We start from the raw sequence: 17,041 nt of genomic DNA, 5'->3' as shown, positions 1-17,041 counted from the left end.
CCCCATTCTTTTTAAAAGTCACTATATTCTTGATTCCTGAGTCTCCCATTCGGTTTTGCCATTTCAGCATAGTCCAACAGTTTGGCTTGCCATTCTTCCTTGGTCGGTTCTGTTGCTTCTTTCCATCTTTGGGCTAGTAGCATCCTTGCAGCTGTTGCCGCATACATAAACAGTCTTTTCTGGTCTTTTGGGATGTCGGAACCTGTAATTCCTAGTAGAAAAGCTTCTGGTTTTTAAACAAATGTTATTTTAAACATTTTTCCAATTCATTCCCAAAAAGACTTTGTTACCTTACATGACCACCACATATGATAAAAGATAGCCTCTTTTTCTTTACACTTTCAGCAAATATTGGAGCTTGTTCTATACATTTTGGATAGCTTAGTAGGAGTCAGATACCACTGGTACATCATTTTCGTATAATTTTCTTTCTTTCTTCTATGAATTTCAAATCTGTTCAGTCTATCAGATTCTTAAGGGTAGTTGCTGGGAGATTCCGTTGCGTGGCAATTCCCGCCCCCTCCCACAGTTGGAGTAATAAAGACACCGGACGCAGAATTAAGGTTAATGGGCGTAAATGGCCACAACTTTATTGATTACAGGTAAGAGCGGTATTGGCTTTTAGGCATTGGCCCTAACCGACTATCCGCTCTAACCGGAAGGGGTTAAACACCAGCAGGGGGAGCCCCCGAGATGCACATCCCTAGGCGCGCCCCGAGGGGTTACTGCTCGGGGGCGCGCTTTAGGCCCTAGCCTCCGTAGGTTTCGGACGAGGCGACGCCCCCCGGAGTCCTTTAACGAACTATCCTTCAAGATTTGGGGGAGGTGATGGCGTTCCTCCCCCCCAGCTTCATTTGCATAACAATACCCCTGCCAATGCCTAACCGCCACACGAGCCAGGCTCGCCGCCAATACCCTCAGACCTGTAACCAATCCCTGATCCCCTGGAAGATGTCAGCTAGCCAAATGTCATTACCAGCTTCGGAAAGATGCACGCCATCCCCGCGGTAGAGTGCTTCCTTGCTGAATTGGATGCCTGGGTGCTCAATGACTCGCCCACCAATTGCAGCCACTCTACGCGCCACCGAGCGCTCCAGGAGCCTTCTGGCTCGACCCACGGCCACGGGATTAGTGGCGTCCCGCCAGCAGCACCTTTCCAGCAAAGATGACCATATAATTGTAAGCTTTGGATAGGAGGCCCGCAGCACCTACAGGTCATTGAAGATGTTCCACATTAAGTCCACCCCCTTTCTATAAGCCAGGTCGTTCTCGCCCAGTTGGATGACAAGTGCATCAGGTGGGCCCTTCGCTGCCATTCTATTTGATAAAGTTGGGGAAAATTCCTCCCAATGCATTCCCCAACGTGCTATCCAGGAAACTACAACATTGCTCGGGAGCTGGAGATCGCTGCCAAAGCCCCTGGCAACAGCCCGCATTCTTGCCCAGTGGACGATGCTGTGGCCAAAGATCCAGATACGTACAACACCAACACCTGAAAGTAAGGGAAAACAAGAGAGACGGGTCAGGGTGGGGGCAGATGGGGGGAAGGGGAAGGAAGATTTAGCGAGATTTACGGATGTAACCCTTATATGCATTCGACTTCCACCGACCCAAGTCCATTATCCTCTCCGCTGGTAAACCCATATGAACGGCCGTGGTGGCTGCCCCTATGCGGAAGGAATGTGCTGCGTACTCCACCGGTGGGAGCCCGATGGCCGCAATCGCCTTGCGCATGACCCTCGTGAACTGGTGTTTAGTCAGGCGAGAACCATCAGCATGCATGAAAAAAGGGCCACTTGTTCTTGGTCTTAGGCATAGAAACTTCCTTGCGTCTTTTACTGGGCAAGGGCCGGCCTTCAGAGTAGCCTGCAGGCGGACTAGAGCCCCTCTGCCGAGTTGGTCGGTCTTTGAACTGCGGATTTTCAGGATTACCTCAGAGCTGGACAAGGACACATCCTCCAAGAGGAGCCCCCTGCTGCTACTAACTGGTTGGTCATCACAAACCAAAACCGCAGCTGCTGTGAGATGAAAAGAGGGCGAGCCGGGGCTGCCCTGACCTTAAAAGCCCCCGGTAAGCCCACCCCCTAGGGGACGCAGGTGGCGCTGTGGGTTAAAGCCTCAGCACCTAGGACTTGCCGATCGAAAGGTCGGCGGTTCGAATCCCTGCGGCGGGGTGCGCTCCCGCTGCTCGGTCCCAGCGCCTGCCAACCTAGCAGTTCGAAAGCACCTCCGGGTGCAAGTAGATAAATAGGGACCGCTTACCAGCGGGAAGGTAAACGGCGTTTCCGTGTGCGGCTCTGGCTCGCCAGAGCAGCGATGTCACGCTGGCCACGTGACCCGGAAGTGTCTCCGGACAGCGCTGGCCCCTGGCCTCTTAAGTGAGATGGGCGCACAACCCCAGAGTCTGTCAAGACTGGCCCGTACGGGCAGGGGTACCTTTACCTTTACCTTTAAGCCCACCCCCTAGTGCTAGCCTATTGGCTGGGCCGTGGGATATGAATATGGATGAGGGAGGGGAATCCCTGAGTCCCGCGGGGCCGGCGCCGGCCCCGCGAGATTGTAGTCGGGGGTGTGAGCCCCGCAACCCCACCCCCTCCTGATATCGGTAGTGGCTTTGCCTTCAAGCCCTCCTGAGAGGCTTCCTGGGGGCCCCTGGCTGCCCATTACTGGAAGAGGGACACAGGGTGAGATAAACCCTTTTGGCCAAGTCCAGCAACGCTCCTCACGCCTTCTCCTGGCTTACAAAGGACATAAAACAAAGGAGGCAGGCAGGCCAGTCTCCAGGACAGGCTGGTGTTGTCTACAAAAATCTGCCCCTTTTCCCCTTATGGGGTATCCAAGAGCCCATATAGAGTCCTTACGTAGGTTCCCTATTGGTAGGAGAAAAGAACAGAGGCCAACCAGAGAATATTGAGAAGCAAAGCAGCTAGTAAGCCTGATCTTTATTGAACTGTTGCAACAGGGTGCTCCCCTCTCACGCAGGAATGGGGGGTCTCCTTCCTCAGGGAGGCAAAATGGCAGGAGGAAGGAGGCACTCATTACAAATATTATGCCTGAATGTATCTGAAATATACTCGGAGTCGAGAGTGGATTTCATGCTCTTTATTCAGCTCATAGTAGCGAGGAATGAATGTTCCCCCAAAATATCTGCTTTATATACATTATTTACACAATGGGCCCCACGTGATTGGCTAATACTGGGATTCTCCTGTAGGCCAATGAGGTTGCGGATTCACTTCCACCTGGAGTTGTATTGGGTGGCTCCTGTGGACCAATCAGACTGCTGCATTCTGGATCCTATTGTTCTAGGACCAATCAGACTGCTGCTTTTTGGATCCTATCCAACTCAGTACATAACACCATCCTTTCAACTTGACAGCTCAGGGAAGATCCCTAGCTTTATAAATTCGTAGAAAATTCATACTTTTACCGGCTCTCCTCATTCCAAGGCCATTTTAACCCTTAAAGAAAGGTGAATTTGGGCTCCACCTCCCTCCATGAGCCAAGAAGTGGGAAGTCCTGTAGGCAACAAGAACGGGGCATCCCACCATAATTCCCCAAGCATGAGAGCACAGACACAACCCCCCACCCAGGGAGCGACCAGGGGGGCAACACTGAACACCCCCAGAGGCAGTTGAGCAAGTCCGGTGTTCTGAAAGCCCATCTGCAGACAAGTCCTGAGGGCAAGGAGATGTCAAGAGTTTTATTGTTCTTTTGGTGATGGGGACTTAAGAGGTGTTGGGAAAGGGGTCGGAGAAAGTGACCTCATGTTGGACTTATTTACCCCCTGCCCATTTGTGACATGCCAGTGATGTAGTGATGATGTATCAGTGATGCCCCTTGAAGTGTATTCTGGGGGAAGGAGGGAAGGTTTAAAAGAGGACGTCACCCCTTACTCGGGGCTCTTACTCCTGGGGGGACCTGTTGTGCAACAATAAAGATCATGGTCTTCTGATTGCTGTTTTGCTCCAAATTTCTTGGCTGGAACTTCCTCCTTTTACTGACTGCGTAGACCCACAGGGGACTTGCACTTCGATGAGCTGGACTGTTGAGTGGTCTCTCACCCTGGAATTAAAAAGAGATGAGTTTAAAGACAAGGCAGAAAGGTGAATCAGGACAAACATTGAGCAGCCTAGCATGTCTAAACAACACATTTAAACCTAGTTTAAGCCAAATCCAGTCTTGCTTAATTATTCTGAGGAGTGCAAATCTCCAAGGGACTGGAACTTGCCTTCAAAAAAATGCAATTTCTGGACTCCTAGAACTCTCTGTTCCCTCCAACTGGACGCAGACTCTGACCTGCAAGAGGAAGCAATATTTGACCCTAGGCAGTGCCAAGTGATTTGAATATATGAAGCCTCCAATTTCTCATTTAACACATGTTTGCAACAAACACTAAAAGCCATATTTATTTTGGCCACTTCCCAGCCATGCCCATTAAAACACAAAGTCAATAGTCTGAAGTAGCATTGACAACATCAGTCTACCTATGTGAGGTCAAGAGGCTCTCTTAAGAATTTCATAGCAACCTTCTGGATGAGACCAGAGGTCCATCTCCTCGCCCAGAATCCTGTTCTCTCCGTTGCCAACCAGGTGCCCATGGGAAGCCCACCAGAAGGAGAGGAGTGAAACAGTGCTCTCACTACTTGTGGCTCCCAGCAACTGGCCTTCAGAGGAGAAAGAACATCGTCACCATGACTAGCAGCCATCGAAGGCCTTAGTTGCCGTCTGGCACTCAACTGCCATAGATCACCGAGTGTGGTGGTCATGGCAGGGCTCAGGAAATCCCAGACTGGCTGCGTCCAATACAGTGGTACCTCGGGATGCGAACGGGATCTGTTCTGGAGCCCCGTTCACATCCTGAACAGAACGCAAGATGCGACGGCGTGTCTGCGCATGCACGGATTCCGTTACTTCCGGGTTGCCACGGAGCGCAACATGCTCAACCCGAAGCACATTCAACTAAAGGTATTACTGTACTCACTTTAGCACCCACTTGCCTTCTAAATGCAACAAGGATATATTGCTAAACTCAAGGCAGATCCCCTGGTGATAAGGCTGTGCAAATTCCCCCTCTTGGCAGAGATGTAGAAACCACACAAGCCGTGTGAGAAGACGGATGTAAACAGTGGATCTTGATAGCCAAATTCCCATCTTCCTGATTGGTCGGGTTGTTCTGAGTCAAGCAGGAACTGCCTGTTTGAAAGGGGATAAAACCAGGAGGGAGAGGACTCAGCTGGAAGCAGGGAGGGCTCTGTGTCAGTTCCAAGACACCAAGAAGGACAACAGGCGCTGATCCCAAGAAAGAGAGCCAAGGTAAGTCTGGGAAATCCATTGGATGTGAGCCTTGAAGCCCAGAACATGCCTAGAAGTCTTGACCCTGAATGGGCAGATCTGAAACGGCATTCTTATTGTTCAGGTCTTATATAGGACTGTAAGGAATCTTTGGAGGACGACCGTTCTCCTGCCCAACGTGGTCCTTGATGGACCTGAATGCCTCTTCAGCACTCCTGGCTGCAAGCAAAGCCCTCTGAGGCTGCTAGGGGGCCCAGACCCCCATGGCTCCTGCAGGCGGCTGTCCCTCACTGCCATCTCCCCTCTGCCCTTGCAGGATGCTCCCCACCTGGACTTGGCTGCTCTCCCTGGTGCTCCTGTCAGGCCAGGCGGAGGCCCAGAGCTGCAAGCCAGAACTGCAAGCTATTGGTAAGACATGGGGGGCGCAAGGGCCAGTCTATGGGTGAAAGCAACACTTTGGAGTTTTATTACAAGCAAGCACGAGACAGACTTTATTAAGTCAACAAATAGAGTCCAGTTTCAGTCTGTTGGCCCTGCTGTTTTTGGAGAGAGAGACCCTGGGTCAGCCTCATAGGATCATATAACTGTAGAGTTGAAAGGCACCCCGGGGTCATCTAGTCCAACCCCTGCAAGGCAGGAATCTCAACTCAAGCACCCAGGACAGGTGGCCATCCAACCTCTGCTTAAAACCCCCCAGGGAAGGAGAGTCCCCCCTCTCTCGTGGGAGCCTCTTCCACTGCCGAACAGCTCTTACTGTCAGAAAGCTTTTCCAAATGTTTAGTAGGACTCTCCTTTCTTGCAACATAAGGCCATGGGTTCAAATCCAACCCTCCAGAGCAGGGGGAAAACTAGCTTGCACCATCTTCCAGGTGACAGCTCTTGAGATATTTGCAGACGGCTCTCATATCTCCTCTCAGGCTCCTCTTTTCCAGGCTAAACATATTCAACACCTTCAACCGTTCCTCATAAGGCTTGGTTTCCAGATCTTTGATCATCTTGGTCGCCCTCCTCTGCACATCTTCCAGCTTGTCAACATCCTTCTTAAATTATGGTGCCCAGAAGTGGACACAGTATTCCAAGGCAGAAGAGAGTGGAACGATTGCTTCCCTTGATCTGGACCCTAGACTTCTACTGATGTAGCCTAGAATAGCTTTCACCTTTTTTTGCTTCTGCATCACTCATCTTAAGTTGTGGTCCACCAAGACCCCTAGATCCTTTTCACAGGCACTGCTAGTAAGTGAGTGCAATTCAAGAAAAAGTTTTGTTCTGTAAGCACCTCCTCATTTCTCTGAGCTTCTGTGCGGACCTGGGGCTTCCTTCTCTCAAGTAGGGCACATGGCTGCGGTATAATTAAGAAATGCTACCACATCAGCGGTACTGTATTCTTCAGTGTCACTGCTTGTTCTGAGCATGAAAGAAATATAAATTTAAAAGTAATAATGAGCCTGCTGTTGCTTTCCTGCCCTGCTTGGGGGCTTCCCAGAAGTATTGGAGTGGATGAGACGGGCTGGTCTCTTATTGCATTATTATTTGCCCTTGTCCCCATCTTCTTTCTGTCGTTCTCTGACTCCAGCTCGCAACCTGGCCAGAGGCCGCCCAACCTGTCAGTCCTCCGTCTTCCCCCACGAGATTATTGGAACAGCAAGCAAAGCCGTGGATGGGAACTGCGGTGGGGACTGGTATAAAACGGGCACCTGCACCCACACGCAGCTGGACACGGAGCCCTGGTGGCACGTGGACTTGGGCCACCAGTACGCCATCTCTGCTGTGGTGGTGAAGAATCGTGAGGACTGCTGTGGTAAGAGACTCCAGGGAGCCGAGATCCGCGTGGGAGACTCTGTGGCTGACCATGGCAAGTTCAACCCCCTGTAAGTTCCAGTTGCCTCTTCCCAAAATCTCCTTCCAGAAATCTCCCTTCTTGTAACTTGGAGTCCTTGGTTCAGGTCCTCCCCTCCACCCCAGGAGAAAAGAAGCTCGCTCCATCTTCCAGGTGACAGCTCTTGGGATATTTGGAGATGGCTCTCATATTTCCCTTTCTAGGCTAAACATCCCCAGTTCCATCAACCGTTCCTCATTAAGACTTGGTTCCCAGACTCTTGGCCATCTTGGTTGCCCTCCTCTACACAGGTCCCAGCAAACATGATGTGTACAGGTTTAATTCTACCAATGTTTAATTGGGGGGGGGGAGGTTTGGTAACGATTGCTTTTCCATGTGTTTTGCAGTTCTTCTTTTTATATGTAAGCCTGTCACGGTCTGGTTTATGGGCGATCAAAGGCCCGGCTGGGGACATTGGGACTGGGGGCAAGATGGAGGGGTGGGAGCAGGAACGGGGGTCTAGAAGCCAGGAGTCACAAAGTCAGGGGTCCGAAGATCAAGAAACAAGGAGTCAAGAAGCCGAGGTTCAAGGATCAAGAAGCAAGAAGCCCAAAGCAGGTAGTGTGTTGCTGTGGCCAAGAGCCAAAGCGAAATGCTGTCCTTATATCCCTTCCTGGCTCTTGCCACCAGGTGCTGTGAGTTACCAATCAGCCTCACCTGTGCGGCCACACCTTGCCTCTTTAGAACAAACTTAGGAAGGCCCCAGTCCTGCAAAGCCCTACTGGTCCCAGGGCCTGGCTCCTGCGTGCACTCCTGACAAAGCCATGCTGAGTCCCATCAGGGGAAAAGACAGGCCATAAACAAAAACACCTCCCACCCCAACCCCTCCTTCTCATTCACTCTTTGTCCACAGAAGACCCCACTTCCTGGATCAGGGATGGAGTCAAGGCTTTCCTTGGTCTCCTCTCCTCTGCCCGACCTCTTCAGCACATCGCCAATTCACTTCGCTTCTCCCTCCTCTGTGAAGTTGTGCTTTCCTGAGCCAAAGCTCTGCTCCGCCACCAGCTCCTCACCCCCCTTGACCCCTGCGGCCCCCTCTTCCTGGGTCCTCCTCAGACTCCGCCTGGCCGCCTCCTGTCTGCTCTCTTCGGCCAGAAGCCGCTGCCCTTCCTCCAATCCCTCCGCTTGGAGATCCACTAGAAGCCCCTTGTCCTGCCTTGGCACAGAAATCTGCCCCCCCCCCCCAGTCTTTGTGAAGACCTGGGCATGCAGTGGACCCTTACAACAACGGCAGCGGTTAATGATGAAAATTGGGGAATGTGGGAAGCCACCTTTGAGCGATTGGAATGGGAGGGGGCTGACATTTGGGGGTCCTTTCACATACAGCTTTGAGATTCTTCCCTTTAAAATCTAGAGCAGCATAGAAACAAAACGTATGAATAAATATATGAATATCCCCATAGACTGAGCTGTTTTGGATTCACCTCCACTTTCTCTCTGCAGCTGTGGGACCATCACAGTCACCAGCCTTGGCTCCGTCAGCACCTTGTATTGCAATTGGCTCAAGGGCCGCTATGTGAGCATCCACATCCCGGGAAGGGCTGAATACTTGACCTTGTGCGAGGTGGAGGTCTATGGCACCAAGGCTCAAGACCAGTGCTAGGGATCAGCAGGTTCGGCGTGTGTGTGTTGGGGGGTGAGGAAATAAAGAATTATTCTCCGGTAAACTTCCTCTGAATTGGCTTGTTTTGTCTCCCCCGCATCCCTCCCTGCGAGATAGATAGATAGATAACTTTATTTGCATTAGCCAATGGCCATGGCAACATAAAACAAGCAATATACAAATAAAAAGACAGCAATGGGTAAAAAGGGGAATCAAATGACCAAGATTATCGTTCAGATCCTCCCTGCGAGAGATGCTCTCCTTTGGCCTGCCGCACAGAACAGGCCATCTGCCATCTAAGGATGACCCACAAGCCTTCATTAGACCCACACTCAGGCCTGGAGACTTCATCCCAGAGAGGAAAGGGTCAAATCATAGAATTGTAGAGTTGGAAGAGACCCCAATCCAAGTCCCTGCACTGCAAGAATCTCAGCTAAAGCATCCTTGAAAGATGGCCACCCAAACTCTGCTTAAAAACCTCCAAGGAGGGGGAGACCGTTCCAAAGTCAAGCTGGTCATAATATTGGGGGGTTTTAGCCGAGAAAAAGAAGGGGGGCCATAATAAGAGGTGTGTGAAATTATATATAGCACAGAGAATGTGGATAGAGAATAGATTTTCTTCCTTTGTTCTTAACAAGAGCACTCAAGAAAAGAAGGGATTTCTTGACAGTTAACCTGTGGAACTCCCTCCCACTTGAGGCAGTAATGGCCACCAGCTTTCGGAGAGGATTAGGCAAATGTGTGGAGGAGTAGAAGGCTATCACTGGCTCCAAACATCATGGCTGGTGCCTCGGAATAATGGGAATCGCAGCTGGCAATTCTAGGGGAGTTTCTGCCCAGGGGAAATTCTGCCGAGCAAAGCCTGGGAAAAGAAGCCAAAGTCTCTGAGACCAGGGCAGTTGCAGAAGCCAGAAGAGAACAACTCAGAGAAGGGGGGGTCCCTTTGGCACAAGGGGGGGGCAGAGAGCAAGGGTGGCGACTTTAGTGATGGGGGGCTCAGATGGAGGTCCGACCCCTTCCACACTCCACAGGCTGTGCCCCCCCACCTTGGACTCCTGAGCCTTCCCCCCCCCACCAGGGCAGGCAGCCCCAACCCCCCCAACAGATCCCAGGGACTCTAAACCCCACGAAGCTGCTTTGCTGCCACCTGGCGGAGTCACTCGGCCGCTGCTAGCCTTGCCTGCTTCCTCCTAGGTAGCAGCGTCAGAGCCTGCAGGATCAGGCCAGCGTCCTCTTCCCCCGCTGCCAGCGGGAAAGCCAAAAGCCTGGGATGACCCCCCACCCCTTATGTTTTGACACCCGACTGTGTTGTGCTTGAGGTGGGAGGGGCCACAGCCCAGAACATAGACAGGTGGGCTCAGGGAAAATCCCTGGCCCCTCCAGCTAGAGCAGGCCTAGACATAGGCTCAGGAGGTTCAGAACAGGAGAATGGCCTGCTATTCCTTTTCCCACAGTGGCCAACCAGAGAGCAGCGCATGAGCGCAAGAGCAACTCTTCCCTACCCTGGTTTACAACCACCGGGATTCAGAATCCTTCCCACTTCAACATTAGAGGACTCTTCACCCATTCCCAACCTGCGGAGCACTCTAAGATCTAAGGTTTCAGCTTAGATCATATATACTGTATTTTTCGCTCTATAGGACACACTTCTCCCCCTCCAAAAACTGAGGGGAAATGTGTGTGCGTCCTATGGGGTGAATGCAGGCTCCTTGGCTTGAGCGATAGCAACGCGAAGCCTCTGAAGTGCAAAGGGAGCGCTCCCTCCGCACTCCGGAGGCTTCGCGTTACTTTCGCTGAAGCCTGGAGAGCGATAGGGGTCAGTGCGCACCAACCCCTCTCACTCTCCAGGCTTCAGGGATAGCCGGGAACTCGTGCTGCGCTCCAAAGGCTTCGGGTTCCTTTTGCTGAAGCCGGGAGAGCAAGACTCTCCTGGCTTCAGCAGAGAGGGAGAGCTGCGCAGCGCCTCTTCAGCCAAGCGGGAGGAGAAATGGAAGGGGCTCCGTTTCTCCTGCTGCTTCGCTGAAGGGGCGCTGAGCAGAGAGGGGGAGAATTTTTTTTCTTGTTCTCCCCTTCTAAAACAAGGTGCGTCCAGGTGGAAGAAGATTGGAAGAAATTTAAAGTTGATCTACAGAAACATTGTAAAATTAAGGAATGTTAGAAGGAGGCTGGAATGAAGTTATGTGGCTTTAGCAGAAATATTATAAAGGATTAAATAAAAATAGATTGTTAATGGATGAAAGGAGGAAAGGTAAAGTTACATTATATTAAGATAAATTATAGGATAAAAATTGGGAAAGATGGAAAGGATTTGCTGAAATAGCTAACCGAACTAGAATACAAAAAAGGGAGGTGCAAGGAGGTCAAGGAAACAAGCAAATGAAAGATAAGTTATGGGAAGGTTCGTTGTGTTTTTTAATTGTTTCTATTTTTCTGTTTTTCTGTTTTTTATAATTTTTTTTCTATTCTCTTCTTTCATTATTGTGATGTGTTGTCAAGTTTTTGTTTAACTTGGAGTTATCTCTTTCTCTTTTTGTAACATTTAAAACTTTAATAAATATTATTTTTTAAAAAATAAAACAAGGAGCATCCTATGGTCGGGTGCGTCCTATAGAGCGAAAAATATGGTATTACTTGTTTCCCTTGTGGCAGGCGTTTCAAGCGTCTGGATTCCATTTTTTCATGGTGTTTTGATTTTAGGGCACTTTTGATTTAAAAAGCCATCCACTCCACTTCTTTTCCTAACCACAACAGTAACACAAACTTGTTTGAGAGTGTTGTCTTACATATACACCTCGACTCTTCCTTCTTTCAAAGTCAATAAGGGCCCATCAATTAACCTCTTCCTGATGGGTCCTAAACTTCTACCAAGGTTCATGATAACAGCTTTAGGAAATTGTGTGTTGGGGTGGAGAGAGAGATAATCTTCAGTGTTAACCCTTCCCTGCACTATCATCAGATGTGGGGTGCAATCAGGAGTTCTGGTCCTGAATAGTGAGGAATAATGCACACAGGTGGGATTTCTACATCCATGTCATCAAAGAGCAGAATTCTCTGGCCTCCCTTGTTCTGTGACTTGTTCTCTTTGTGAGGGATCCATGACAAACAGGACTTGCAGTCTCCACAAGGCGTCATTTGGCCTCCTCTATGGCTCTGGCAAAATCACAGACCCCCTTGGTTCTGACGAACAAACTGGAGAGACAAAAGAAGGCTGCTCAAAGGATATTTATTGGACAACCAACACTGATTCCATCAGTTCTGCCCATGCAACTTTCCACGCGACGCATGGCTGCTTATTCCAAAGGCGCATCCTCCACCTTTGTCCCATAAACTTCCACCTCACACAAGGTCAGGATAGCTGGCTCTCCCGGGTGGTTCACGCTCACATAGCGACCCTTCATCCCCTGGCAACTGATGGTGCTGATGGAGCCACGATTATAATCTGTAATCTTCCCACAGCTGCAGAGGGGAAAGGGAGGTCAGCCTTGGGGTGGAAGCCATTCAGAATGACTCCATCTATTTCTATGGCTGTGGTAGCCCTGTAGTACAGCTGCCCGGGATTCCTAAAGCACTCCCTGATGCTACTCTCTGGACTTGACCATGCAGGTAGGAACAGAACCTCAGATTCCACCCCACACGGTCCATCTCGGAGGATCGCATGGTCAGTGTTGTTGTATGACAGGATAGCTAATCTGTGGACCTCTGGATATTGTTGGGCTCTAGCCCCATCAACCAGCATGGCTGATAGTTATGGATGATGGGAGCTGTAGTCCAACAACGTCTAGAATCCTGTTTGCAACCAGAGGTACCACTGTGTGTGTGTGTGTGTGTGTGTGTAAAATAGAAGTTAACTAATCCAGAGCAAGTGATCTTGAGGGTGTCTCCCGGGATGTAGTTGCTGAGGAGAGAGTGGGGAGGGGAGAGGCAACTGGAACTTACAGGGGGTTGGTCTTGCCATGGTCAGCCACGGAGTCTCCCACACGGATCTGGGCTCCCAGGAGTCTACTGCCGCAGCAGTCCAAGCGGTTCTTCACCACCACAGTGGAGATGGAATACTGCTCCCCCAGGTCCACATACCACCACGGTGCATCTTCAGAGTTGGTGTGGGTGCAGGAGCCATGGAAGAAGATCCCGTCAGAGTTCCCATCAACAGCTTTGCCGGCTGACGGATCTCTTGGATGGGGGTAAGTGGAGGACTGACAGGCTGGGCGGCCTCTGGCCAAGTTGAGAGCTGGAGCAACAGCTTGATGGAAAGAAGACGGGCAGAAGTAAGAACACAAGAAGAGCCCTGACGCAGCAGGATGGGGCCAAAAGGGCCCATCCTGTTCTCCCAGTCGCCACCCAGATGCTTCTACTTTCCCTTCATAGTAAGAACTAGCAGTTAACCTACAGATAACAGCAATGCCAATAAGCCAGGAATAAATGCCATTCTGTTTTACAAAATTTATATTGCATTTGCCAGTAAAACTCCCCACTAAATAATCAATAATTCTGGCAATTTGTGGGTCACCAGTTTCCAGGTGCAGAATTCATCAGCTTTAGATGGGGTTGTGATGAGGAACAGAGTTTGGGGAAATTCCTCAATGCATCTTTCTTCCTGGAGCCTCATATGACCTCTGTGGCATGAAGAACCCATTATCACCTTAGGCTGGTACATCAACTGTGCCCTTTCTCAGACAGGGATAGCTGGGCCGCTGTGATTCATGCGTTGGGAATGTCACAACTGGACTACTGAAATGGGTCCCATGTGGGCCTTCCCTTGATGTTGGTCCAGAACCTGCAACTGGTGCAGAATATTTCAACCAGGTCCGCATGCAGACATATGACACCTGTGCTGAGGGAACTGCCAATCACCTGCCAGGCCATGTTCAGGGTCTTGTTCCTTCCCCACCCCCCACCCCAAATTTTTTTATTGACTTTCAACATTTAAAACATCCCATAAACACATACAAACATAAAAACAATCAACAAAGAAAACACAATAAACTAAACACATATAAAAAAGATTATTTCTTCTAATACCCAACTTCTTCACATTAATAGGTGACTTCCTCAAATCCCCTCTAACTGAATTTCATTATATCACTTTTATAGCAGTTCTCCAAATATATTTCTAATAATATTAACTCCTTTCATTTACAAACTTCTTTACTATTATTCCAATCCTTAATACTTACTAAGACCTATTCTTATTCTACCCCTAAGCCTATTTGATACTTCCAAGAATTTTCTATTTATCTTGCACCACAATATTTAGCTAAAACAAAAAAATTCCTTCCAGTAGCACCTTAAAGACCAACTAAGTCAGTTCTTGGTATGAGCTTTCGTGTGCATGCACACTTCTTCAGATATCTGAAGAAGTGTGCATGCACACGAAAGCTCATACCAAGAACTGACTTAGTTGGTCTTTAAGGTGCTACTGGAAGGAATTTTTTTGTTTTGACTATGGCAGACCAACACGGCTACCTATCTGTAACTGGAAATATTTAGCTAAGTATTCTTTAAATTTCTTCCAATCCTCTTGTGTCTCCTCTTCCTTCTGGTCGCGGATATGTTCAAGGTCTTGTTTCTAACATTCAAAGATCTAAATATCTCTGAGCCAGGTAACCCAAACATCCATAGACGTGAAGGATCTCTCAGATCAAGTGTCACCAACCATTTTGGACCAGTGGCTACATTATGCTGTGGATGCCAATTATGCCCCGGCTGCCCTGGTAGGGGAGTGGAGATTACATAACGCAAAATGATCACGCAAAAGTATAATTATTGCTGCTTCTCCCCATACTCTCAGGCAACCTTCTGTTTACTCTCTGCTCTATAGGACAGTCTGGGTCCTATAGCTTGACGCAGGGGGAAATTTCACTGTCCCATCATAGCATGTCAGCTGATGGTTCAAGACTCGGTTCACCCTTCAGGCTTTGAAATGGATCATGGGAAAATATCACCCCCCTACCCATTCAGTAAGAGGACGCCCAAGTTTTCACCTGTACCTCTCTTACAAATCAGAACCAGTGAAGGCGGTGAAGGACCTGTGTGAGTGCCTGGAGGTGGTTGGAAGATGGATGGCGGCTAACAGATTGAGGTTGAATCCTGACAAGACAGAAGTACTGTTTTTGGGGGACAGGAGGCGGGCTGGTCTTGAATGAGGCAACTGTGCCCTGAAGGACCAGGTGTGCAGCCTGGGAGTCATCTTGGACTCACAGCTGTCCATAGAGGCGCAGGTCAACTCTGTGTCCAGGGCAGCTGTTTACCAGCTCCATCTGGTACGCAGGATGAGACCCTCCCTGCCCGCAGACTGTCTCACCAGAGTGGTGCATGCTCTAGTTATCTCCCGCTTGGACTACTGCAATGCGCTCTATGTGGGGCTACCTTTGAAGGTGACCCGGAAACTACAATTAATTCAGAACGCAGCAGCTAGACTGGTGACTGGGAGCACCCGCCAGGACCACATAACACCGGTCTTGAAAGACCTACATTGGCTCCCAGTATGTTTCCAAGCACAATTCAAAGTGTTGGTGCTGACCTTTAAAGCCCTAAATGGCCTTGGCCCAGTATACCTGAAGGAGCGTCTCCATCCCCATCGTTCTGCCCAGACACTGAAGTCCAGCCCCGAGCGCCTTCTGGCGGTTCCCTCCCTGTGAGAAGCCAAGATGTCAAAAACAACAACAACTAAAAGACTTTTAGACGAAATCTGAAGGCAGCCCTGTTTAGGGAAGCTTTTAATATCTGATGAATTATTGTATTTTAATGTTTTGTTGGAAGCCGCCCAGAGTGGCTGGGGAAACCCAGCCAGATGGGCGGGTATAAATAATAAATAATAAATAATAAATAATAAATAATAAATAATAAATAATAAATAATAAATAATAAATAATAAATAATAAATAATAAATAATAAATAATAAATAATAAATTTATTATTATTATTATTATTATTATTATTCACCATCACAAAGCAGCTTATAAGCTACTGGATTGGGGAGGGATAAGAGTGATCGGGGGGAGGGGAACCATTTAGCTTCACCCACAGACCAGCCCCACTTTCCCCTCCCTCTCCCCAGGTCTTACTAGAATGTTGCACTTCAGAATCGCAGCTCTGGGTCACCCAAAATCCGGCCAGGAACACCAGGGCCAGCAGCCAAGTCGGAGCGAGGATCATGCTGCAAGGGGAAGAACAGAAGGCAGTGAGCGAGGAGCCCGTAATGGAGCCATGGGGGGGGGAGCTCCCCTTTAGCACCTTTGCAGGACTTGGATAAGAGTCCTGAATTCAGAATCTGTGGCTAGTCTGGCCATAGGAACTGTCCTTCTCCAAAGTGCTGGAGATCCCTAACAATCAATTAACAGGCTTTTAAAAAAGTAAATATACAGCATTAGATCTACCCAATAAGGATCAGGACCTTCTTTTTTGCAGAGGAAGTTCTAGGCTTCAATAATCATATCCAGTGGGTTTTCTCGACTTACCTTGCCTCTCTTTCTTGGGGTCTGCAGAAGCGTCTGTTGCTCTTGGTGGGAGAGGAGACACAGGTTCTTCTCCCCAAACTGGAACTGAGACCTCCCTGCTTCCAGAGGAGTCCTCACCTCCAGGTTTTATCCCCTTCCCAATGGACAGCGCTTGCCTGACGTGGCTCAACTTGGCCAATCAGAAAGATGGTGACACCAGGATCTAGGGATCAAGATCAAGTTTTGATGTCCATCTAAGTAGGGTCTGAGAAGGCTTGTGTGGTTTCTGACTCTCTCCCAAGAGGAAATAAAGGCACCTCCTTGGCAGGCAATGATTCTAGAAGAAGACATCCTCATTCCATTTATCCCATTTAGAGGTCAGATGGGTGCCAAACTGAGCACTGATACTGGCAGGTCCCAACCACATCAGCCAAGCTCCAAAATGAACACTTTGTGGTCAGCCTTGTGGAAGGAGAATGAGTTGTTTTGAACTTCTACCACTCCATGGCTCACCTTAATGTTCTCTTGGCAGTTGCATCAGCATCACAAACACCAGCCTTGGATCCATCACTACCTTATACTGTAAATGGCTCTATGGTTGCTCTGAGAGACTCCATCCACTTCCCTGGACTGGCCAAGTGCTGTCTCACAGTGTGCATAGGACCAAGAGACATGGCTGATGAGGGAGCTACTGCAGTCCTCTGCAACACCTGTGCCATGCTCCTCTTCCTGGCTGAAAATGCGCACAAGTACGCGGGTGGCACTGTGGCTTAAACCACAGAGCCTAGGACTTGCCGATCAGAAGGTTGGCGGTTCGAATTCCCGCGACT

At 49.4% G+C, this 17,041-nt stretch overlaps 2 protein-coding genes and 1 long non-coding RNA gene across 4 annotated transcripts in view; 1 reads left to right on the top strand and 2 right to left on the bottom strand.

Annotated features, from left to right (window-relative positions):
* Positions 1–17,041, bottom strand: part of LOC307220574 — a 214,764-nt gene that overhangs the window by 178,868 nt on the left and 18,855 nt on the right. The gene's annotated exons all lie outside the window — the stretch shown is intronic.
* On the top strand, positions 5,282–8,829 carry LOC307220527 (fucolectin-like). 2 transcript variants are annotated; one of them, XM_079984544.1, is made up of 4 exons: positions 5,282–5,316; positions 5,612–5,703; positions 6,869–7,163; positions 8,615–8,829. In XM_079984544.1, the coding sequence occupies exons 2-4, from the start codon at positions 5,613–5,615 to the stop codon at positions 8,772–8,774; spliced, it is 546 nt and encodes a 181-aa protein (XP_079840670.1). In that variant the 5' UTR covers positions 5,282–5,316; position 5,612; the 3' UTR covers positions 8,775–8,829. The 2 variants fall into 2 exon arrangements, with proteins under 2 accessions (XP_079840670.1, XP_079840669.1); XM_079984543.1 differs by lacking the exon at positions 5,282–5,316 and having other exon boundaries at positions 5,342–5,703.
* On the bottom strand, positions 11,982–16,339 carry LOC307220521 (fucolectin-like). Its single transcript, XM_079984536.1, has 5 exons — positions 16,233–16,339; positions 15,840–15,931; positions 15,329–15,406; positions 12,711–13,014; positions 11,982–12,230 (listed from the first exon to the last, which is right to left on the bottom strand). The coding sequence occupies exons 2-5, from the start codon at positions 15,928–15,930 to the stop codon at positions 12,065–12,067; spliced, it is 639 nt and encodes a 212-aa protein (XP_079840662.1). The 5' UTR covers position 15,931; positions 16,233–16,339; the 3' UTR covers positions 11,982–12,064.

The sequence above is a fragment of the Podarcis cretensis genome, assembly GCF_951804945.1.
Source record: "Podarcis cretensis genome assembly, chromosome: 7".
NCBI lineage: Eukaryota > Metazoa > Chordata > Lepidosauria > Squamata > Lacertidae > Podarcis > Podarcis cretensis.
This window is presented reverse-complemented; position numbering and strand designations above follow the sequence as displayed.

What these genes read in the sequence shown, in the direction of transcription:
- LOC307220527 (XM_079984543.1), top strand. Translation starts at nt 5,559, where the DNA reads ATGGCTCCTGCAGGCGGCTGTCCCTCACTGCCATCTCCCCTCTGCCCT. An exon ending in GCCAGAACTGCAAGCTATTG is followed by an intron (nt 5,704 to 6,868) that starts GTAAGACATGGG and finishes CTCTGACTCCAG; the next exon opens with CTCGCAACCTGGCCAGAGGC. An exon ending in CATGGCAAGTTCAACCCCCT is followed by an intron (nt 7,164 to 8,614) that starts GTAAGTTCCAGT and finishes TTCTCTCTGCAG; the next exon opens with CTGTGGGACCATCACAGTCA.
- LOC307220521 (XM_079984536.1), bottom strand. Translation starts at nt 15,930, where the DNA reads ATGATCCTCGCTCCGACTTGGCTGCTGGCCCTGGTGTTCCTGGCCGGA. An exon ending in GGATGGAGACGCTCCTTCAG is followed by an intron (nt 13,015 to 15,328) that starts GTATACTGGGCC and finishes CTTTCCATCAAG; the next exon opens with CTGTTGCTCCAGCTCTCAAC. An exon ending in CATGGCAAGACCAACCCCCT is followed by an intron (nt 12,231 to 12,710) that starts GTAAGTTCCAGT and finishes TCCCCTCTGCAG; the next exon opens with CTGTGGGAAGATTACAGATT.